Consider the following 24,296-nt stretch of genomic DNA (forward strand, 5'->3'; position numbering starts at 1 on the left):
AGCCCAGACACAAAGGCCAATTCCTTGGAAAATCTCTAGTCTTTAATGGAAAGTATGGGGTGCTGGAGTTTTCAAACAAAAAAAATCACCAGAATTTTTAACATGGGCAAAATGTGTATTTCCCTAGCTGCCTTATCAGAAATTGCAGACCCATTTTGGCTGACATTTTCCAACAAAACTCATGCTGAGACAGATACGTGGGATAGAAAAAAATCAGTCAATGTTAAAGTTTGGCAAAGTTATAAGGTACTGAAAACAAAGGTCTTAAAATGGGAAGTGTCAGGCAATCTTAACAACAGGTGGTGCTACCAGCCCCGCCTATAATATTTCAGTTATACTCAGCAATGTTACTTTTACCCAGTCAGGTAAAGGAAAACCATCTTTTTCTTAATGCATTGTGACAGGTAGTAAAGCACTATTATAGCTAACAGATGTGATTTCAGTACTGGATTATTTCTGGTAGTATTTGAAGCCTGTACACCTTGAATGTTTGTAAAAGCTGTAGAAATAATAATACACAGGCATGCTCATAATGATATTCTGTTCTAAAATATAATTTCTACCCACATCCCATTTGAATCCCACTGACAAAATACCGCTTCCAGTACAAGGACTGGTGGTTTAGGACAATACTAACCTCTTCATGACAATGACATTAAGTATAGTATCATTTTGGCTTTAATCTCCCACTAAGTTCAGTGGCAGCAGGTTTATGCAGTGGCTTGGACCTTTTAGAATACAGTGCTGTGTACCTTCTGGCTTCAGTGGGAGCACATAGCAGGAGCAGGCATAAAATGGACAGTTTCTATATTAGAATTCTTTAAAATGAGTGCTTTCTGTTTTAGCTCAAAAAGCCCTACGAAAGTGACATTCCAACCCATCTATAATTTTGGGCATCTGCTTTTTCTCTTTTACTTTATCCATCTCTAGATCTGTGGGTGGTCACGGTATCCTTGTCTGGGCAGCTGGTACATACATTTTCAATCAAACTCTTGTCAGTTGATCTTTATGAACTGGTTAGCAAAGGAAACTCAAAAAGGGGAATGCCTTTCCTCCCCCTTTTGATATCAAATTCTTTGCTCCTGCGATGTCTGCTCTCCCTGCCTCTTAGAGCAAGGCCTCAGGACTGCAGCACTATGTGAGTCTACCACAGCAACACAAAGTTCTCCTGGTGGGTGGCCTGACAAACCATATTGTTTGTGTATGGAGCTGTCTAGGTCTCTTACTTCGGGGTCAGGTTCTGATGCTACTCAGTGAGTAAAGTAGCTTTCTACAGGAGTGATCCTATTAATTTCAGGGAGACTACTTATTCAGTGAAGTATTTTTCAATGCAAGTGAGGGTATTGGAATCTGACCATTAGAAAACGGTTAATATACAGTATACAGACATTTCCTCTAGTTCCTTTACCAGTTGCACACTTAAGTAGTTTACCATGGTGGAAAGAAATAGCAATAAGCTGTTAATGTAGCTGCTGATAAATGAATGAAGCTGAGATTCAATAAGTGCCTTCCACACTGTGCTTGAGGGTTTAAAATAGATTACAATTAAATATGTATGTGAAGAAAGTGTTCCCAGACTCAAATGCTATGTTAGCAATATATTTTTCAGCACATAACCGAGCAATTCAGATTAAAATTACACCTGCAAGCACCATAATATCACAATCAGAAACCAATGGTATAAACTAAAAACTGCCTTTAGGGAGACAAACTAAAGTGATTCCATTCATCACGGAGGAAACTGTAAAATAATGGCATCTAAAGTAGTGTTTTGCTGAATTTGCTCATGGATAATGTTTCTTATTAATTCCTGTTTCTCCAGGCACTGATATATGAATCTAGGTAAGAAACAATGGGAAAGATTCAGATATTCTACAAGAGTAAGGGTAACACCTCACTCCATGAATAATCCTATTGAAATCATGAATAAGGGAATCAGAATCTGGCTCAGTAGAATAGAGAGCTAAATTCAACTGCATATATTTCAACTGAGTGACCAAGAGATGAATGAGTTCAATATACAGTAGTTAATCACATTAGCTTCAGAAACAAAGTTACATGAGGTAGTTTAATGCTGAAATAAAGACTTTTATATATAAATTGCCTAATATGATTTGAAAGGAAAATTGGACAGTTTCACAGATTTGCTGTCACGCACACAATACCACAAAGAAAGTATGCAGTTAGTTTGTTCAGAAGTCTTGGAGGGGGGAAAAAAGGCAGCGTTTGCAGGACAACATGCTGTGGTTCAAATAGCAGCACACTGTGCTGCTTTGCATCTGTCCCAACAGCAGGGCTCAGAGTTGAGAGTTCAGCATTTGGAAAACTTTACAGGAAACAGTTTAACCATAAATGTATGAAATACGTGGTCTAATATAATAAACTAATTGTTAGCAAGAGTAATTATAGAATTACACCTTCATTTTCTGAGATTGCCAAAATAGTGGATTTCACTACAGGACCCAAAACCTTTTGTTGAATTTAATCAAATGATCCCTTACAAAGAAGTATTTTGAAAGAACATTAGTCTTTTAGAATATACCCTTGAAATGTTTTAAGCCAATTATCACCCCCCATCCCCCAAAAACAGAAGATAGCATAACTTCAGTTTATCTCAGCATCATCTATGTCCCATAAAATCAGACTATTTGCTTAATATACTGTGCACCACAGGATCTTAATGGTATCATACTTAAATTTGACATTAATAAAACTATTGTTTGAGAAGTCAAGAAACTTTCTTTGGTACTTACAGTCTTTAAATACAAGGGCAGGGTCTCTATGAGGCAGTACTTGGGCAATTAAATATTGCAGAGACTCCAAGGTTCTGTCCATCCTGGTTCTGCTTTTCCGGAGTGTACCCACAAAGTGTCCTCATGCCTGAATTATTCCAGTTCTGTACTGATTTTGTGCAGTTCATTGATGCTCTGGATTACTAAAGAATCTCTTTGAACATCTGCCAATCAGACATTGCCCAGAATCAAAAGATTCTTGAGGGGGTCCTCCTCCCTGGCTCACTTATCTTTGTTATATGCTGAGCTAATTAGCTGTAAAGGCAGGCTGACAGGCTCATTCCTACTGCTTCCTTCTGTTAAACACACCCACCTACAGGCTAGCTGGAGAAGCTAATCATGTGAAAGACATTTCTCTTTCATCCAGGCATTGACTGAATGTGCTGAAACAGACATAGTTTTGGTTTCCGCTGAATTAGTACAAGGTTTTCCCTCCCCGTACTCTTGGAATGTTAGGACGAGACTGAGAATTCATAAGGTTCTCATTAGACAACCCAGCTAAAGTTCTGTAGAACTCTCCAGAGAAATATTAGCAATGAAATAACCCAAAGAGACATTCATTTTAAGAATAAAAATCGTATAGGTTCTTCTACATTACTAGGCCAAACCGCAGGTGGAAAAAATTTAATTGAATTAGGCAGAAAAATTAAACTATTTGTGATGAGTTTTGTTGAACATGCAATTTAACTTGATGTTTTGTTGAAGTATTTCCCAATTAATCTACCTGGATACAGGGGTTAGGAAATAATTTGCCATGACAACAACATTTATGGTAATGCCCCTCTACACTGCTTTTTTTTGTTTGTTTTGAAAATACTAGGAAAAAAATTGAGAACTTGACAAGTATATGGGTGCATAAGAAAATTAATCTCAAAATTAAACTATAGAAATCTGATACAAACGTCCAGGTATTATAGATTAAAATGTGAATAAATTGAACTATATTTACATATTTATCTGGGACAAAGTATAGCATCGATGAAAACAAACCCTTAAAGCAAGGAGAAAGTAGCCATCTTGTCAATAAGGATAGCCCCTTCTCCATTCTTCTTATATTTCCAAAATGATTCATTTTCTTGGTGATAGGAGCCACATTTCTTGACAGGTATCATTATAAAACATTTCTGCGTCTAATTACTTGGAAGTTTTAGGCACATATTGTATTGAAAGTTAAGTATTCACTCTATAAGAAATGACTTTTTGTTTGCTGTGCATTTATTTTCAAGAGGCTTGATTGGTTACAAAACCACAAAAGTGCTAAAGTTACCTTAAGTGCAGTCATTTAAACCAATACGATAAAATCAAGACACTCATTTTGCTCCTAAATACGTGAATTTGTTAAGACTGTCAAGAACAGTATTGACTTAACCTCTACGTTTCCCAAAGCTCACTCTAAATAAAGTAAACTTTGTTTGAATGACCACATATGAAACATAAACTGAGCACTGCAAAGTTCAGTCTTGTGTAAACTTCATCATGACCTTTGATGACATCAGATATTTCAGGAATTCTGCTGCTGACCAAAAGAGAGGTTTAATAAATATATATTAAGCTATAACTTTGAGGTTCAGTTCTTCCCTCACTAACTCCAGTTTCTGAAGAGATATGTCTATCCAAGTACACTGGCAGAATAAGTAAAAAGGATCGCTTATGGCCATCCATCAATATTTCAAAGACTTAATGGAACATTTTGAAAAACAAACTGCATGGATTTCCATAATCCCTTCTGTTCTGACAGAAAGCTGAACCAATCTGAACAACCTTTGCATAGTATTTGGTTCCAGAAATAAATAGCACCATTTGAAAGATTTCACTATCCATGTCCACACATCAAAGGAAACTTGTTCTCTAACAGAAAAAGAAGTCTAAGTTAGAAAACAAGTAGGGCTCATCCTAGTCAAACGGGACTATAGTATTTTTTTGAGATCTTATCTCTCAAGATGAATGTGATGACATCACAACTTTTCTTAAAGACATAAATGTGAGTGAGTCTAGATATTCAAAGGTAAAATTACATGTAACACCCCTTGCAAATGTTAAAGTATGGCAATACACAATTAAGGTCACCCAAACTACCTTAACCCTGCTCCAGTATCACTGACCATAGCAATATCAAGAGACAATTCTCAAACACACACCTTTATCACATCAATAACCTGAAAATCATGGACTTCCTTACTTTGGTAGAGAGACTAATAAAATACTGTGGACTGTAAGCTGACGTGCACGTGTCTGTTACATCTCTTCAGTACACTGCTACTGCTTTGTTTAAGACCATATGCAGCTGCTGGTAGATACAAGCTGTTACAACTTTTCACCAAGTGACCACATTAAGGACAATTCCCCACTGCAAATAAGATTTCAAGAGTGAAAGTGGTCATGCTGTGAGACTTCATAGCATCACTATTAATATTGCTACACTGCAATTAAATATCCACAGATGGCTGCGTCAGCTCCGTCCGAGCCATAAGTCTTTTATTGCAGTGTAGACACACCCTATATCTGAGGCTATAACCTGCTGATGGGCCAAAATCCAAATGGTAGTTTGCATACCAAGAGCACAGGGTAGAGGTGTATATATATGTATGTATCAGATGTGCTTACAAAATCAACATATAATCAAGAGTTTCTTGACTTTACAAACTATGGAAGTACATTAAAGATGTCTATAGCCACAGACTGTAAATTTCAAATTCATATCAAATTCTCCTTCGTAAGGTCTCTGTCAGGGTTCCTTCCCCACTCTGAACTCTGGGGTACAGATGCGGGGATCCGCATGAAAGAACCCTAAGCTTCTTTTTACCAGCTTAGGTTAAAAACTTTCCCAAGGTACAAATTCTGCCTTGTCTTTGAACAGTATGCTGCCACCACCAAGTGATTTAGACAGAGAACCAGGGAAAGGACCACTTGGAGTCCTATTCCCCCAAAATATTCCCCCAAGCCCTACACCCCCTTTCCTGGGGAGGCTTGAGAATAATATCCTCACCAGTTGGTACAGGTGAACACAGACCCAAACCCTTGGATCTTAAGAACAATGAAAAATCAATCAGGTTCTTAAAAAAAACGGTAAAAGAATCACCTCTGTAAAAATCAGGATGGTAAATACTTTACAGGCTAATCAGATTCAAAACACAGAGGATTCCCCTCTAGGCAAAACTTTAAAGTTACAAAAAACTGGGATAAACTTCCCTCTAGCAAAGGGAAAATTCACAAGTTGAAAACAAAAGGTAATCTAATGCGCTTTACCTTATTTACTTACTCTTTTTGTACTATCAGAGACTTGTACAGGATGGTTTATAGGAGAAGGAGTTTTTTGACCTGATGCTACTCTGCTTTCCCCAGAGAACACACCAACAAAGCCTCCCCCCCCCACCCCAAGATTTGAAAGTATCTTCTTTCCTCATCAGTCCATTCGGTCAGCTGCCAACCAGGTTATTTGAGCTTCTCAACCCCTTACAGGTAAGGAGGAATTCTAGGCTACCCTTAGCTGTGGTTATGACAGTCTCTATCTTACAGACAATGCATGGGTAGGGATGCAAGGTCGAAGGAAAATGTGAGAAGAATTAAGGTTGTTTGGGTAAATGTATTTCTACTCTTTCTAGTTTTATTTTAAAGTGTAACTTTATCTTTGACTTTTCAGGCTAACCTTTCCGATTTTCCCACAGAAACTACAGTGTTCTCTTAAGGGCTTCCCGCATAAATCAAAGACATAATTTTTTTTTTTCCTGGCCTCGCCATTAGGCTTGCTTAAAGTAGGGATTCTCAACCTTTCTTCCTGAGCAGCCCGCACCCCATGCTAAAAAACTCCACTGCCCACCTCTGCCACAACTGTTTTTCTGCATATAAAAGCCAGTGCCACGGTTAGGAGGTAGCAAACAGCGCAACTGCCTGGGGCTTCATGCTGCAGTGGGCCCCACAAAGCTAAATTGCTCAGGCTTTGGCTTCAAACCCAGGTGCAGGGCTCAGGGCCCCGGGCCCCGGCAAGTCTAATGCCAGCCCTGGTTGGCAGAATCCCTGAAGCCGGCTTGTGGACTCCCAGGGGTTGAGAACCACTAGCTTGAAGGATGATGTTTATGTTTGCCCAAGATTTTCAAAATGCATGAGCAAATTAGATGCTGAAAGTTATGGTAATGTTCTTTGATATATAGTTTCCAGAATCATCTGGAACAGGCTAGAGTTGTATTTATTGGTAACTGAACAGGCATATTCAGAGTCTGAGTGCCTTCCAGACCTATGCAACATCGTTCTTATTACTCGTCTTTCCGGGCAAGATTTATAGAAGCAGCCTTGGAGTGAGTAAAATCAATGAGAGTTGCTAGGTTCAAAGATCTCTTATTAACTTACGGTTTATTAATCTTTGTACAGGTACAAAACCCAAATTCTTGCAAAGGGTGAAAAACTACTTTGTTTCTGACTGTTTTCAGGTGCACGTGATACAGATTCTTCAAAAGACCTCTGCTTATAAATCAGGGACACGTTGAATAATTTTGGTTGTCAATTTCTTTTCATTGCAAACATGTTTTAAGAAGAAATACTTCACGGATAGTTTTCAGACTAAATATCCACAGTAAAACGTGCCTATAAGAGATACTGTAGGCCATTATTCCAGTTTAATTATCTTAATTGGAGTCCCTAATTTAAAAATTAGGTACAATCAGAAGTTTTACAAACAGTTTCAAACTACAAAACAAAAAGACAAGGTTACAATAGCAAGAATGAAATTTATTGACTATAGATATAAACATTCCAATTTCCAAAAAAGCAAGTACATAATCTATGCATCATAGATAAAAATACTGGTACTCCATTGGAAGTTATAATGCATTAGCCCCAGAAACTAGCAGCATCCAAAGTTGACTTAATATTGAACATATTTTCTCGACGCTGTTTGGTATAAACATTTGCCTCTCCTTTCTGTAACCGCTGTCTCAGAGCAGCTTTCTGCTGTTTAGTCAGCTGACGTTTTATCTTCTGTTTCACCAGTTCCTAAAAATAATTAAACCACAAGCATCAGTATTGTTTATATGACATGTAACATTTTAGGACATACTAGTTTATATTTACACAGTGCTTTCCCACCCGAAAGTGCCTTATGCATGGATATTTAAAACAAAAAAAAAGGTGATGTTTGGTGCCTGGAGACTGTCTTTTTAAATGAAAAAAGTTACCTTGTGGATATTGTAAGTCCTTGGTACACCGGACCCTTGCTAGAATGTGCGTCTATATAGCAAAAAGAAAAGGAGTACTTGTGGCACCTTAGAGACTAATCAATTTATTTGAGCATAAGCTTTCGTGAGCTACAGCTCATTTCATAGTGCGAATTTGCATATAACGCGGTTGCGGCCATGGACCCCAACATTTAATTGCAATTCATTTTAATGCAATCCCTGCGTTAACGCAGTACCGCACATGGATCCCAAATCCCGCATTCTAGCAAGGGCCCGGTGTACTTGTTATTTGGCTTGTAGCTATATTTTCTGGCACCCTTGTTTTTTTTGAAAAAGTCTTATCTGCAGAAGTGATTTGAAATTCTTCCTTCAGTTGTTCCCCTGTAGAGAGGCAAGATACCTAACATAGTTTAGGGTATATGCTCTTACAAAGATCCACAGGGTTTAGGGAATGTCTTCTTTTGAGTCTTGAACAGCCTCTACCACAGATGGTCAGTTGAACAGCAACAGTAACTGTCATTTAACTAAACAGGCAGTCGTTTTCTAGTACTTTGATACATACCATCCACAATTATTTATTCATGCTAGGTCCTACTTGCCATCACGATGGCAATAGCTACACATCACAAAAATCAAACCACAGCTTAGTAGATTTTGGCTGCAGATTGCTCTGTAGTGGAGAACTAGCACAATTCAACTAACTCATTTCACTTAATTCCTCAGAATGAATTAACTAGAAGGGGACCTAGATCTCATTGTGGGGACTAATACAATTAATTGATGTTGGGAGAATAGTTAAAGAAGTTGCAATATTTGAAAAATTATGCCGGAACAAGCCATCGACTGAGATTTTAGCAGTATATTGCAGCCTCTCCTCCTTTGACACATCATAACGCATCTTTCTCCTTACCCAATTTGACAAAAACCACAGGCGTGGCTGATTCTGTGGGGATAACTTGCAGGAGGCAAACTTCATACATCTCATCGAAATGAAACAAAACAAAACCTTTCATAAAAACAAAACAATCTTCCAAACTGGCCTAAACTTCAGTGAGAGGCAGGCATGAACTAAGGATAATCCACGGACCTAGACTCAGGGCTAAAAGGCTGACCAGTTCAAAACAAAACAAAACAAAGGGCAGGTCTATACTAACCCTTATGTTGATATAACTTACATCACTCACTGGTGTGAAAAAGCTACCTAGAAGCAACACAAGTTACAGTGACTTAAGCGCTGTCCACACCATTGCTATGTCAGTGGGAGATGCTCTCCCGCCAACATAGAGCTTCTTCACCAGACATGCTACAGCTGTGCCGATGTAGCACTTCTATTGTAGACTCGACACAAAACAAAACCCCCACAGCAGCTTAGGAAGTACAGAAGTTGAGGTCCCAAAAGCACCATCAACCAGATTGTGTTGCACATGTGGTATGTTCTGTTCCTGTTAAATGTGTAACAAAATAAATTACTATCTTTATTGTAAAATGTACTCCATAAAATGCACTGAGTGTAAAATGTAGCTAAGTTAGGGTATGTCTACACTACGAAGTTAGGGTATGTCGAATTTATAGAAGTTGGTTTTTTAGAAATCGGTTTTATATATTCGAGTGTGTGTGTCTCCACAGAAAATGCTCTAAGTGCATTAACTCGGCGGAGTGCTTCCACAGTACCGAGGCTAGAGTCGACTTCCGGAGTGTTGCACTGTGGGTGGCTATCCCACAGTTCCCATTCTCCGCTGCCCATTGGAATTCTGGGTTGAGATCCCAATACCTGATGGGGCTAAAACATCGTCGCGGGTGGTTCTGGGTACATATCGTCAGGCCCCCGTTCCCTCCCTCCCTCCCTCCGTGAAAGCAAGGGCAGACAATCGTTTCGCGCCTTTTTTCCTGAGTTACCTGTGCAGACGCCATACCACGGCAAGCATGGAGCCCGCTCAGCTCACTGTCACCATATGTCTCCTGGGTGCTGGCAGACGCGGTACTGCATTGCCACACAGCAGCAGCAACCCATTGCCTTGTGGCAGCAGACGGTGCAATAGGACTGGCAGCCATCATCGTCATGTCCCAGGTGCTCCTGGTCGCCTGTGTGAGGTCGATCAGGAGCACCTGGGCAGACATGGGCACAGGGACTAAATTTGGAGTGACTTGATCAAGTCACTCTCTTTAGTCCTGCAGTCAGCCCTATTGAACCATCTTATGGTGAGCAGGCAGGTGATACGGATTGCTAGCAGTCCTATTGCATCATCTTCTGCCGGGCAGGCAAGAGATGAGGATGGCTAGCAGTCCTATTGTACCATCTTCTGCCAAGAAGCCATGAGATGTGGATGGCATGCAGTCCTTCTGCACCGTCTGCTGCCAGCCAAAGATGTAAAAGATAGATGGAGTGGATCAAAACAAGAAATAGACCAGATTTGTTTTGTACTCATTTGCAACCCCTTTCCCCCATCTAGGGGACTCATTCCTCTAGGTCACACTGCAGTCACTCACAGAGAAGGTGCAGCGAGGTAAATCTAGCCATGTATCAATCAGAGGCCAGACTAACCTCCTTGTTCCAATAAGAACAATAACTTAGGTGCACTATTTCTTATTGGAACCCTCCGTGAAGTCCTGCCTGAAATACTCCTTGATGTAAAGCCACCCCCTTTGTTGATTTTAATTCTCTGTAAGCCGACCCTGTAAGCCATGTCGTCAGTCGCCCCTCCCTGCGTCAGAGCAACAGCAAACAATTGTGCATCTGAGTTGAGAGTGCTGTCCAGAGCAGTCACAATGGAGCACTCTGGGATAGCTCCCGGAGGCCAATACTATCGAATTGTGTCCACAGTACCCCAAATTCGAGCCGGCAAGGCCAATTTAAGCGCTAATCCACTTGTCAGGGGTGGAGTAAGGAAATCGATTTTAAGAGCCCTTTAAGTCGAAATAAAGGGCTTCATCATGTGGACAGGTGCAGGTTTACATCGATTTAACGCTGCTAAATTCGACCTAAAGTCCTAGTGTAGACCAGGGCTTAGTGTTATTGTTACTTTAGGTTTTGCATTTCCTAATTTAGGGCCTTTATGACACTAGAAGAGAGCAATTAAGGTTCAAAAGTCAGACCACATTGAGGGTTGAGAGAGAGAGAAAACAGCCTCTATGGATCACTTATTACCTGGCCTGTGACGTGGGTGGGGAATGTCACAGCCTTGTCTTTCATCCCCTTAACATGCAAGCCAGCAGAAATGAGCTAGCACATAGAGAGAAGCAAGCCGCTACTGCTACGACTGGCACAAAATTACTTCCATTGTGATTTTCACAATACAATCCAAAAATTGAATATAGCTTTTTTATTTAACCAACTATTTTATAAACTGAAAACAGCCTGCAGTTGAAGCCTAACTTTTTTTCAACCTCAGCATTATATAAAAGAAGGCAAAGGCTCTTCTATGAAGAAGCTCAACACATAATGGGGAGGGGGGGAAAAAACAAAGCATGAAAAATAAAAAGAAACACTCATACTTTCTACCTTCAGAACTGAAACACAAAATTAGTTCGTCCACCTAGCCCAGCATCCTGTCTTTTGACAGTGGCCGGTGCCGGATACTTCAGAGGGAATGAACAGACAAGGGCAATTTATTGAGTGATCCATCCCGTCATTTAGTCCCACCGTCTGGCAGTCAGAGGTTAAGGGACACCCAGGGTTGCATCCCTGACCATCTATTAGCCATTGATGGACCTATCCTCCATGAACTCATCTAATTTTTAACAATGTTATATTTTTGGCCTTCAAAACATCCCATGGCAACAAGTCCCACAGGTTTACTGTGTGTTGTGTGAAGTAGTACATCCTTTTATTTGTTTTAAACCTGCTATTAATTTCAATGGGTAACCTCTGGTTCTTGTGTTATTTGAAGGGGTAAATAACGTTTCTTTATTCACTTTCTCCACACCATTCACGATTTTACAGATCTCGATCATATCCCCTTAGTCTCTTTTCTATGCTGAACAGTAAATCTTTAATTTCTCTTCATATGGAAGATGTTCCAAACCCCAATCATTTTTGTTGACCTTCTCTGTACTTTCCCCCCAATTTTAATACACTTTTTTCAGATGAGGTGACCAGAACTGCAAGCAGTACTCAAGGTATGGGCATACCATCGATTTATATAATGACATGATGATAGTTTCCTGTCTTATTACCTATCCATTCCGAATGGTTCCTAACACTGTTCGCTTTTTTGATTGTTGATGCACATTGAGTGGGTGTTTTCAGAAAATTATCCACAGTGATGCCAAGATTTTTTTCTTGAGTGGTAACAGCTAATTTAGATGCTATCATTGTGCATAGTCCGGATTATGTTTTCCAATGTGCATTACTTTGCATCTATCACCACAGAATTTCATCTGCCATTCTGATGCCCATGACCCAGTTTTATGCGATCCCTTTGTAACTCTTCATAGTCAGTACGAGAATGATTTGCCAGGGTGGTTGTGTGCAGGACTTGAACTTCAGAAGACACCCCCTTCTCACCCCATGCCTTACATGCTAAGTGACCCTTATTTCCCTGGCTATTTAGGGCACTCCACATTAAGCCTCAAGATGTTGAAAAAAAATTGCAGTTCACTTTCAAAAAATTCTCAATAAAAATAGGGACAAAATTGTTTTTAGTTTGATTTCCCCCCCCCCCCCAAACAATTCCATTTAACATTTTGTTACTTGGAGAAATCTGAAAGTAAACTACTCCCCCTTGTGGTTCAAAATAGTACAGGATTTTTCTGGCAACGTACACAAAACAAACACCTAGAGAACTTTTGCAGCATTAACACAAAAAAGGCAGCAAAAGCACAACAAATTTTAAAAAGTGGATTACACACAAAAACTATTTACTGTCATGCACAGACAAACATTTTCCACTGAATACAGAGAGTCTCCTCTTGCAGGTCAAGTCGAAATGAGTAATTACTACTGATGTGAGCTACCCAGGTCCATGGAAAGTATTTTCCTGTTGGTTTATAAGTACCAACATCCAACAAGTGAATTGTAACATCACATTTATTTCTACTGCTTCTTCTCAATACCAGCTTCCTATAGAATTGGTTCTTGGACTAAGCATAATGAAACAGAACAGAAGCTGCAGTTTGTAAATGGAAATACCTGGTCAGATACATTTCTATTACCATATCCAATACTACTGAGATGCTGCTTCTTTGAATGTTAACCTTCCACAGTCTCCTCTGACAAAAAAAACAGAAAAGATGACAAAGGTCCACCAATTCCTATGATGTAGCAATTGTAAGAAGGTAGTAACGTGGGATATGCAAACCTGACCCTAACAATTCACGCTTAAGTGATTCAGGCAGATGGGAAATGGGGGACCCTACCACCCTCACAGACCCTACTGCCAGGGAAAAAAATCCTTCTCAGACTGAAGTGCATATACTGGCCTACTTGCCCTGAGCAAGTAAATCTCAGTCTTTTCATCATAACCATGCTAAGGGTTGATGACTAGGTTGAGTGCTTTGGACTGAATAGATCAAAGCTTTATTATTTTAAAATTTTGCAAAATCCAGTTTTCCTCTGGTGGCTCATTTTGAATAAATCCTTAGTCAAGTTTGTGAGAGTGCAGTAAGATGCCCACATAGTCTCCATGTCAAAGTAATTAAACGTTTTAGCCTAAAATAGCTGGGATTTTCTATAGCTGATCAATTTAGTATCTCTGTATTGGACATTCTTCAAAACGTGTACATACTATATGCTGTATTGTTTATATATAAATTCCTGATGTTATATACAAATTACATATAACTAAATAAAGCCTATTTTAACACAGAGCACTCTTATTATTCGATAGATACAACTCATCTGGGCCTGTTGATTTATTAAGAGTTCCTGCTTTTGGAAGCACAATGCTAACGTAATTCCATGAAGATATGTAGCTTATTTGGAAAGCCAGAACCATATTAAGGTTGCTGCTGCCACCAAGTGGTTTTTCAAATCTCAAGTTCTGTATTCGTTTCTTCTGTCTGGATTCGATAGCGCCTCCCTCTTTTTGGAATCCTACCTGCAAGATTGCATTCATTTCTAAGAATTTAGAGATTGTGCCTGTAGTGTTGTCAGCCCATCCCTTTTGCCAAGGGATTCTTGAACTATCACAGGAGTCATAGCTGCCTGTTAGCACATGGTTCTAATCCTGAAGTTCCTTCTAGGCAGCAGTTCTGCGGAAAAGGACCTAGGGGTGACAGTGGACGAGAAGCTGGATATGAGTCAGCAGTGTGCCCTTGTTGCCAAGAAGGCCAATGGCATTTTGGGATGTATAAGTAGGGGCATAGCGAGCAGATCGAGGGACGTGATCGTTCCCCTCTATTCGACATTGGTGAGGCCTCATCTGGAGTACTGTGTCCAGTTTTGGGCCCCACACTACAAGAAGGATGTGGATAAATTGGAAAGAGTCCAGCGAAGGGCAACAAAAATGATTAGGGGTCTGGAACACATGAGTTATGAGGAGAGGCTGAGGGAACTGGGATTGTTTAGCCTGCAGAAGAGAAGAATGAGGGGGGATTTGATAGCTGCTTTCAACTACCTGAAAGGGGGTTCCAAAGAGGATGGCTCTAGACTGTTCTCAATGGTAGCAGATGACAGAATGAGGAGTAATGGTCTCAAGTTGCAGTGGGGGAGGTTTAGGTTGGATATTAGGAAAAACTTTTTCACTAGGAGGGTGGTGAAACACTGGAATGAGTTACCTAGGGAGGTGGTAGAATCTCCTTCCTTAGAGGTTTTTAAGGTCAGGCTTGACAAAGCCCTGGCTGGGATGATTTAACTGGGAATTGGTCCTGCTTTGAGCAGGGGGTTGGACTAGATGACCTTCTGGGGTCCCTTCCAACCCTGATATTCTATGATTCTAGCACTGACAATAGGATTTCAATAAAAGGTGACAATTCTTACTCCAGGCAACTATTATGCATATAAAACAATTAAGAATGCATTTTCTTCTAAGTTCTGGAAAATACTTTTTGGCTAGATTTACTCCAATAAACACAGTCAGCATACAAAATTAATCATTCATATACATAGATAAAATATAATAAAAAAAATTAAATAAAAACAGGCAAATGTTCTGGAAATAATACAACCACTTGAAGGCACTCTTGTATAAAGCAAGGCTACTCCATAGGAATAAAAGCATCAGTTAATAGGACAAAATCACTATTACAGTGTTCCTCAAACAAGTGAAGTCCTTCATACACAAACTACAATCTAACAAGATTGAAAAAGTCCGCCAAAATAATTATGTCAGTCATATATTGACTGTTAAACAAAACGTTCCTCGGCTATGTACCCTTATTATGGGATATAAATACTCTGCAACAATCCTCTGGACATTTTGATTCATGACATATGCTATATTTGGGTTAGGGTACATTCCTAAAAGTGTGTAGAGATAATCTATAGAGTTTGTTTCCTATTCCTATTTGCAAATGAAATGGAAACTGAACCATCTCACCTGGTTTGCAAAGGAAAGCATCTACAGCTATAACAGGATTTTAACCCATAGAAAGGTTATCTTACTAGTGAGGTGTATCAGCAGAAATTACTGAATTATTTCTTCATTTGGTAAAGCAGAAGGTATGTTAACTTGTACAGAGTATAAGCCATCCTTTCCTTCAGCGAGCTTTCTAAAATGAGCTTGCATTTATTTAAAGTATGGCAGAAGGAGCCAGCATAAACTATTTTTATTTGAGTAGGGGGTTAAGGTATTAAATACAACTATAAAAATTCTCATTCTTCACAGAGAGTCAAATTTACAGTACTGAAGTAGTTTAATGCCAAAGTTTTAGGGAAAGGTGCAAAAGAAATTTCTAGGAAGAGAGGAGGTGGGTAGGACAAATTGCCTTTGGACTTATTTTAAATGTACTTCTCACTTTACATCCCAAACCATTTTTTATTTTTTAAGTTTGGCTAACAATAGAAGGGAACAAACTGATTGTATCTTAGATAGTGGCCTACCAACATATACATTTGTGGCTGCTTACATGTAAAAGAGTTCATATTATTCCTGGGGACAAGCAGAATTCTTCTGTGCCCCATAATTTTGTATTTTCCCGCATAAAATACATTTTGCCCAACAAGTGCTGCAGTTCTGCCTTTTGCCTACCAGAAGCCACTGTGGCACCAGAAAACCCAGTTGCATGGACCCCCCCCCACCCTCTCCCCCCAAAAAACCTTTCCCACCCACCTCCAGGTTCACTCCTCCCCCCCCCCTTAGCTCCTCCGTTACCCCTGACTCCCCTAAGCCTTTGCACTACTTCTGACAGGTGCAGGAAATCCAGTTCTGTATTGTAATTTAAATGAATTACTCAAAGTTCTGCATTAATCTTCCTTATAAGAAATTTGTCAAAACAAAACACCCCACAATCTTTTTTTGGGGGGGGGGGGTGTCTGTATTGTTACAGACAGACTCACTGACATATTCTACAATAAATTACCAAAATAATTGAAACTGGCATGATAATATTGTGTTATTTTGACAAATCAAATAAGCAGACTTGTGCAGAATTTTCAAATATTGTGTGCACAATTTTTAATTTTTTGTTGCAGAATTCCCCCAGGAGTATCATATGCTGGAGTTGAACTTAAGTTGTCGGACATCTAACTGGCAGCTGCAACCAAAGATGAGCACAGCTTGGTGGCAAACAAATCTTTGGGAAGTGTTGGAGATCTAATCATCATTGGGGGGAGAAGGGGGGCGGCGTGGGAGGGGGAGGAGAGGAAGGGGGGTGTTAACATGATTAGTTAAAATGGTATTACCAGCCCTGTTTTCTCCTCCTTCCCCTGGACATCCCAGGAAAGAGCTATTATTCATTCCAGGCGCATATCACACTTGCCCCTTTTAAACTTTTGAATTTAATTAGAAAGTACATAGGGTTCAGGCAGTGCCATTTCATACATAAGCTATAAAACAGCCTGCTGGGAATGGGTGGCAACCTTCACCCCAGAGAGTGTACACACCATCTTTGATGCTCTTGATCTCCACTAGCTGAGATTGCAAATTTAGGAATATGCTGCCAAGACAAAAAATGAAACCAAACCAAACCAAAATATACACACACACACACACAAATAAGGCCTATAAGTTTGTTGTCTGGCACAAGTGAACAGACACAATCTAAATATTCTCTCTGCTGAAAAATATATTATGATAGAACAAACAAGCCTACAAGAACATCATGCTTTCTCCCTGGATCACAAGGCTGCTAGAGGCAATTTAAAAAAAAAAAAAAGAGCCTCTGAAGAGCACAATTCCACTTTAAATGGCTGATATGGTTAAAGTTACATCAATCATGTTTTGCAGTGTCTCACAATTGTTCTGGATTTTCTGCCTCCCTCTACAATCGGGAGGATAAAATACTCAGGGCCCTGTGTACTCCACAGCAAATTACACTTCTATTCTGTGGCAAAGACCGTAAACTTTGCAGTATTCAGGTACAGCAGAAGGAAAGTCTGGACAATTGTATTTAAATTGTAAAAATTGAAAGTTTTATGAATTAAATAGGAAAACGAATAATGCAACCATTCTAGTATCCCCTATAGTTTTCCCTACACAAAATTAAATGTATTTAAGGCTGTGCCACATTTTTGGCTTTCAACAAACCAACATAAAAACTTAGATTCCGGAACACAATTCCATGATCATGGAATCACAGAAGACACCAAAATCCGATAACACTAATTTGGACTGACCCACAAGTTAGAGTTGGAAGACAGTTTTAACAGAAAAACATTGGCATCTTACAAGTTTAAAAATCTACAGATGTAAACTAGAAAGCACGTATATATACACACACACACACTAGTTACCTGAGGAATTGTTGAACAGCTCCCAAAACTGCCAGTGGAGGTGGCACTTAAGGTTCTCATTCTGTGTTCATTGAGGTGAACCACACTTTCTTCGTCTCTACAATATATACATTGGATTTTTATTTCATCTAGCAAAAGACAAGACCAATATCCTTTGGCTACAATCCACCATAGTCTAATAAGTTTTAGAGATACAGTCTGAAAATTTCCAACACAATTTAATATTTGCATAACAAGGAAAATTTACATTTTGCAATATTAACTTGACTTCAACGTGATGGGTGTTTTATATCCTCTAAAGATTTTCAGTTCTGATTTGTAACATTATACAATGACCAAGAACATATTAAATGCCAGAAATGTTCTAAAATACTAAAAGTGACAGTGATATTTTATATTTATGCTCAGTCAATGACCTCCATTTCAAATTTGTTTAGTTTACATGTAAACAAACAAGCCAAATAAAAACCAAACCCAAAACAAGCAGGCTTGCTTCTTGTATCACTGTATTGGGTTTACAATGCCAACAGTACTAAAAACTTGTCTGTCAGCAAAGTAAACTAATACGGCATGTAGCAGAACGACGTTTTCACTACAATGCTACTTTCATTCCGTATGTGCCAAAGAAAAAACCCTAACAAACCATGATGGCAACATTTCCTAGCTTAAAAAGTGACATATGCAATATCTATTTCTAATTCCCTCGCTAGTAATGCGCACTACATAAGTTAATTAGGTTGTCCTTATGCCTATGGCATGCTGTCCAGACAACAAATCATTTCATTCAAAACTGACTGGGTGGGCTGTGGACGGGGAGAGGAAATGGGGCTACTGCTTGGTGTACTTATTCTATTACATGCACCTGTCCGCCCATCTTTTTTTTTGCTGGTATAGAGCCCATGCATCAAAGGCCTAGGATAGAGGTAATTTTGATCTCTAAACTGGACAGGCAAGGAACTGAAAGCCAGAACAACAAATAGCTAAGTTATTATGATTGGATCTCAGGGGATTTGTGCTCCTCAGCTAACTAGAATAATTTCACTTCAAGAAACAGTGTTTAAATTACAAACTTCACCATAAAAGTTATTGTGGAGTAGTATTTTAACACAAAACCCTTTTTCATTGGTATAAACAGTTTAAATATTTATCCAATAGAAAAGTGTACACTAGCTATAGAAGGTAAGTGGAACTAACTCAGACACCCAAGTCTAGTTATTACATTTTGTACCCTGGAACAAGACAACTGATCTGTCACACTAGAAAACATATAAACGTAATACTAATCAATAGGTTACCTAGCATCTGGTCAAAAGGAAAGTAGCATATGTTCACTCTACGATTAGAAATATATTTTCAATTTAAGCATGGGTGGCTGAACAGCAGTGCATGCTGAACTACCTGAAAGAGGTTCATTTACTGAAAAGAAGAAAAAATAAATGGAAGCCTTCCAAAACAGTCATTATGAATCTATACCTGAAAGGCCTGAATTCTCGGTTTAATGTTGACAAGTCAACCAGATCAGGGCATTCATCTTCATACTCTTTGTCAGCAGGGTCTTCTCCTTGACCTATATGATCTTCAATTTTGGTGGTATTTTCAGTTCTCTTTTCATCCTCAGAAAAATCAATTGCAGAACTCTCTGCATTATTACTGGCTTTCCCTACAATAATTTGCCCTTCAACTTTTTCTAGACCATGGCTGAACTCAGTCATATCTGAACTTTGTTCTTTTTTACTACTGTCAGTAATATCAACTTCTTTACTGCTATTCCTCAAAACTTTAGAGGATTTGCTTTCAGTGTCATCTTCCAATTCATCTGTCAAATTTATTTTGTTTTCTTCAGCTGCAGTATACAAATTTACTTTCCCATCAAAATCGTCTACAAGTTGTGTAAACACTGTTTTATAATCCTCCTCATCAGGACCTGCTGGGTAAAGCAGTTCATCATTCTCCTGCATTTCTTTTGTGTAGCCACTTGCTGCAATCTCTACATCAAGAGAGCACTCTCTCCTAGAGAAAATAAGAAGATTGAAGCATAAATAAATTGTTTCCCCTCAACATATTAAATCAATTTGGTAGTCATTTCTTAAAAAAAAAAAATTATTAAAGTGCATTATCATTAAACTGCCAGTGTTAAAGGACTAACAAAGGACTACACATGCTGAGTAGAACCTTATATAAGACAGTCTCATTGAACTTAATATGAGTACAATTAACAGAATATGGCTGATAAAAGTACAATGCCATTTGTATAAGAAGTTACCACATGCTCAGATGATTTCAGCATTTACAGCTATATGATTGAACAATGTCCGTACACATCTACTGAAGTGTAATTATGATTTAACGTTGACTTAAGTGTATTACACTACATTACATAAATCTAGTAGCACTCTAATTTTGCACTTATTGAAAGTTATATATTTTGGTTAAAGTGTGGTTCCCTTTAGAAAAGGGACTGAAAACAGTCTGGTAGGGTTTATTATTTTGATATCTCCCAGATCAAATGTACTCATAAGGGTTTTGTTTTGTCTTTCTAAAAAGGACATGAAACTTGAAAAAGCAAATTTCCATTTGAAAACTTTGGAACTTAGAAAACAACTCTGCCTTGCCAATCAGCAGCAGTACAGAGACCACCAGCTCACACTCATAGCTCTGTTCTTCTAACTGGAATAAAAATATACTTTGAAGTAAACAGATATGACTGAGTATAGGCAATGAGCTGAAATGTTGAACAACAGGTGTCATTTTTATACAGTTTTTCAGAATAGAACTTTCTTTCAGTGGTTTTCATTATCTGAGGCCTGAAAAACTTGTTCTTTAGAAAAGTAGTGACCATGATTTACTAACTTTCTTGAAAAACCTCCATTCCAAATGAATCCACATAAAGGAATGCCCCACAAGTGCAATAATTAGGTTGAGGGGTGAGAAAAATACTGGTCTGTATTATTAAAAAGAAAAGGAGTACTTGTGGCACCTTAGAGACTAACCCATTTATTTGAGCATAAGCTTTTGTGAGCTACAGCTCACTTCATCGGATGCATACTGTGGAAACTGCAGAAGACATTATATACACAGAGACCATGAAACAATACCTCCTCCCACCCCACTCTCCTGCTGGTAATAGCTTAGCTTATCTAAACTGATCACTCTCCTTACAATATGTATGATAATCAAGTTGGGCCATTTCCAGCACAAATCCAGGTTTTCTCACCCCCCCCCCCCAACACACACACACAAACTCACTCTCCTGCTGGCAATAGCTCATCCAAACTGACCACTCTCCTTACAAAGTGTATGATAATCAAGGTGGGCCATTTCCAGCATAAATCCAAGTTTAACCTGAACGTCTGGGGGTTTGGGGGGGGAAGGAGAGGTAGAAAAAAACAAGGGGAAATAGGCTACCTTGCATAATGACTTAGCCACTCCCAGTCTCTATTTAAGCCTAAATTAATAGTATCCAATTTGCAAATGAATTCCAATTCAGCAGTTTCTCGCTGGAGTCTGGATTTGAAGTTTTTTTGTTGTAAGATAGCGACCTTCATGTCTGTAATTGCGTGACCAGAGAGATTGAAGTGTTCTCCGACTGGTTTATGTTGTAATTCTTGACATCTGATTTGTGTCCATTTATTCTTTTACGTAGAGACTGTCCAGTCTGACCAATGTACATGGCAGAGGGACATTGCTGGCACATGATGGCATATATCACATTGGTGGATGTGCAGGTGAACGAGCCTCTGATAGTGTGGCTGATGTTATTAGGCCCTGTGATGGTGTCCCCTGAATAGATATGTGGGCACAATTGGCAACGGGCTTTGTTGCAAGGATAAGTTCCTGGGTTAGTGGTTCTGTTGTGTGGTATGTGGTTGTTGGTGAGTATTTGCTTCAGATTGGGGGGCTGTCTGTAGGCAAGGACTGGCCTGTCTCCCAAGATTTGTGAGACTGTTGGGTCATCCATCAGGGTAGGTTGTAGATCCTTAATAATGCGTTGGAGGGGTTTTAGTTGGGGGCTGAAGGTGACGGCTAGTGGCGTTCTGTTATTTTCTTTGTTAGGCCTGTCCTGTAGTAGGTGACTTCTGGGAACTCTTCTGGCTCTATCAATCTGTTTCTTCACTTACGCAGGTGGGTATTGTAGTTGTAAGAATGCTTGATAGAGATCTTGCAGGTGTTTGTCTCTGTCTGAGGGGTTGGAGCAAATGCGGTTGTATCGCAGAGCTTGGCTGTAGACGATGGATCGTGTGGTGTGGTCAGGGTGAAAGCTGGAGGCATGTAGGTAGGAATAGCGGTCAGTAGGTTTCCGGTATAGGGTGGTGTTTATGTGACCATTGTTTATTAGCACTGTAGTGTCCAGGAAGTGGATCTCTTGTGTGAACTGGACCAGGCTGAGGTTGATGGTGGGATGGAAATTGTGGAAATCATGGTGGAATTCCTCAAGGGCTTCTTTTCCATGGGTCCAGATGATGAAGATGTCATCAATATAGCGCAAGTAGAGTAGGGGCATTAGGGGACGAGAGCTGAGGAAGCGTTGTTCTAAATCAGCCATAAAAATGTTGGCATACTGTGGGGCCATGCGGGTACCCATAGCTGTGCCGCTGATCTGAAGGTATACATTGTCCCCAAATGTAAAATAGTTATGAGTAAGGACAAAGTCACAAAGTTCAGCCACCAGGTTAGCCGTGACATTATCGGTGATAGTGTTCTTGACGGCTTGTAGTCCATCTTTGTGTGGAATGTTGGTGTAGAGGGCTTCTACATCCATAGTGGCCAGCCACACTATCAGAGGCTCGTTCACCTGCACATCCACCAATGTGATATATGCCATCATGTGCCAGCAATGCCCCTCTGCCATGTACATTGGTCAAACTGGACAGTCTCTACGTAAAAGAATAAATGGACACAAATCAGATGTCAAGAATTATAACTTTCATAAACCAGTCAGAGAACACTTCAATCTCTCTGGTCACGCACTTACAGACATGAAGGTCGCTATCTTACAACAAAAAAACTTCAAATCCAGACTCCAGCAAGAAACTGCTGAATTGGAATTCATTTGCAAATTGGATACTATTAATTTAGGCTTAAATAGAGACTGGGAGTGGCTAAGTCATTATGCAAGGTAGCCTATTTCCCCTTGTTTTTTCCTACCCCCCATTATGCAAGGTAGCCTATTTCCCCTTGTTTTTTCCTATCGTGCACATTGTGGGGAGAGTGGTCGCTTTGGATAGGCTATTACCAGCAGGAGAGTGGGGTGGGAGGAGGTATTGTTTCATGGTCTCTGTGTATATAATGTCTTCTGCAGTTTCCACAGTATGCATCCGATGAAGTGAGCTGTAGCTCACAAAAGCTTATGCTCAAATAAATTGGTTAGTCTCTAAGGTGCCACAAGTACTACTTTTCTTTTTGCGAATACAGACTAACACGGCAGTTACTCTGAAACCTGTTCTGTATTATTGTGGCATCTCAGTGATGTGTCTTGGAGCACCATTTGTATCAGGTCTTGGAAAAGCCCTCTTCCCAGCTACAAGAACATAGAATCATAGAATATCAGGGTCGGAAGGGACCTCAGGAGGTCATCTAGTCCAACCCCCTGTTCAAAGCAGGACCAATCCCCAATTAAATCATCCCAGCCAGGGCTTTGTCAAGCCTGACCTTAAAAACTTCTAAGGAAGGAGATTACTGGTTTCCTGATAGTAATAAAATGTAAAATGGGGGTGAAGTTCCAGGATGTTCCCTACACCGATTTTGGTTGGACTGAGCAACGACATTTCTGATATTAAGAATAAAGACAATCTTGTATTAAAATGAAAAGGAAAAACAAGAGACAGATGCAAGGCTGTCCCCCCAGTTCTCCAGCAAAACACTTCATGGAGCTCACTAATTGAACAGCGTACAACTGAAAACCAGTTGTGAACATTTTGGCCAATGTTCTCATAGTATAAAACTGGTAGAGAGAGCATCCTGTCATCTTTACTGATCAATATAGGACCCCTCATCAAGTTACATTTCTCACCTGATATCCTGGAAGGTTGGGAAAAGTTCACTTTCATAGCTGAAACGCTTCTTAAAAAAGTCTCTAATACATTTAACATCTCTGTCAAAATACCTGGAAAAATAAAGGATTGTTTTGCACAGAATTAAAGTTGAGACCTACAAGCATTTTGGTACACTTCTAAACATCTCAAGTTCTACTTCATATTTGTCACTATCATAGCTTCAATAGCTTCTGAGTATTAATCCTTCCACGTAAGTACATCTTAAATTTCTTCTGAATTTTAGAAAATGATGTATTCTTCCTGCTTTGTCAAACTTCATTTTCTATTAGCCAGATTTGTTCTGGAAAGGAAATCCCTGTTGTCTTTTTTTCCCCACTTTACTAAACAGTGATTAAGCTACCAGATAGCTGAAAAGAGAAAACTCAAAGACACAAAAATGAACCATACAGTATCAACTGAAGTTTGACCTGGCTTCCTAAGAATCTCTACAAGAGCCAATCATGTATGCACTCTA

The 24,296-nt window shown here is 39.4% G+C and overlaps 2 protein-coding genes across 3 annotated transcripts in view; both read right to left on the reverse strand.

Annotated features, from left to right (window-relative positions):
• LIX1 (limb and CNS expressed 1) overlaps positions 1 to 3,005 on the reverse strand; it is a 41,231-nt gene extending 38,226 nt beyond the window's left edge. Inside the window, exon 1 of the mRNA XM_073346218.1 lies at positions 2,754 to 3,005. Within this exon, the coding sequence (XP_073202319.1) occupies positions 2,754 to 2,835 (82 nt within the window). The 5' untranslated portion in view covers positions 2,836 to 3,005. The remainder of the gene's footprint in view (positions 1 to 2,753) is intronic.
• Positions 3,006 to 7,493: 4,488 nt separating this feature from the next.
• RIOK2 (RIO kinase 2) overlaps positions 7,494 to 24,296 on the reverse strand; it is a 38,693-nt gene continuing 21,890 nt past the window's right edge. The window contains exons 7-10 of one of the 2 annotated variants that reach the window (XM_073344574.1): positions 23,800 to 23,892; positions 19,263 to 19,799; positions 17,790 to 17,886; positions 7,494 to 7,778 (exon numbers count right to left, since the gene is read on the reverse strand). In XM_073344574.1, the coding sequence (XP_073200675.1) occupies positions 7,617 to 7,778; positions 17,790 to 17,886; positions 19,263 to 19,799; positions 23,800 to 23,892 (889 nt within the window). In that variant the 3' untranslated portion in view covers positions 7,494 to 7,616. The remainder of the gene's footprint in view (positions 7,779 to 17,789; positions 17,887 to 19,262; positions 19,800 to 23,799; positions 23,893 to 24,296) is intronic. The other variant, XM_073344575.1, reaches the window with a different exon arrangement.

Source organism: Lepidochelys kempii, chromosome 5, assembly GCF_965140265.1.
Source record: "Lepidochelys kempii isolate rLepKem1 chromosome 5, rLepKem1.hap2, whole genome shotgun sequence".
Taxonomy (NCBI): Eukaryota; Metazoa; Chordata; order Testudines; family Cheloniidae; genus Lepidochelys; species Lepidochelys kempii.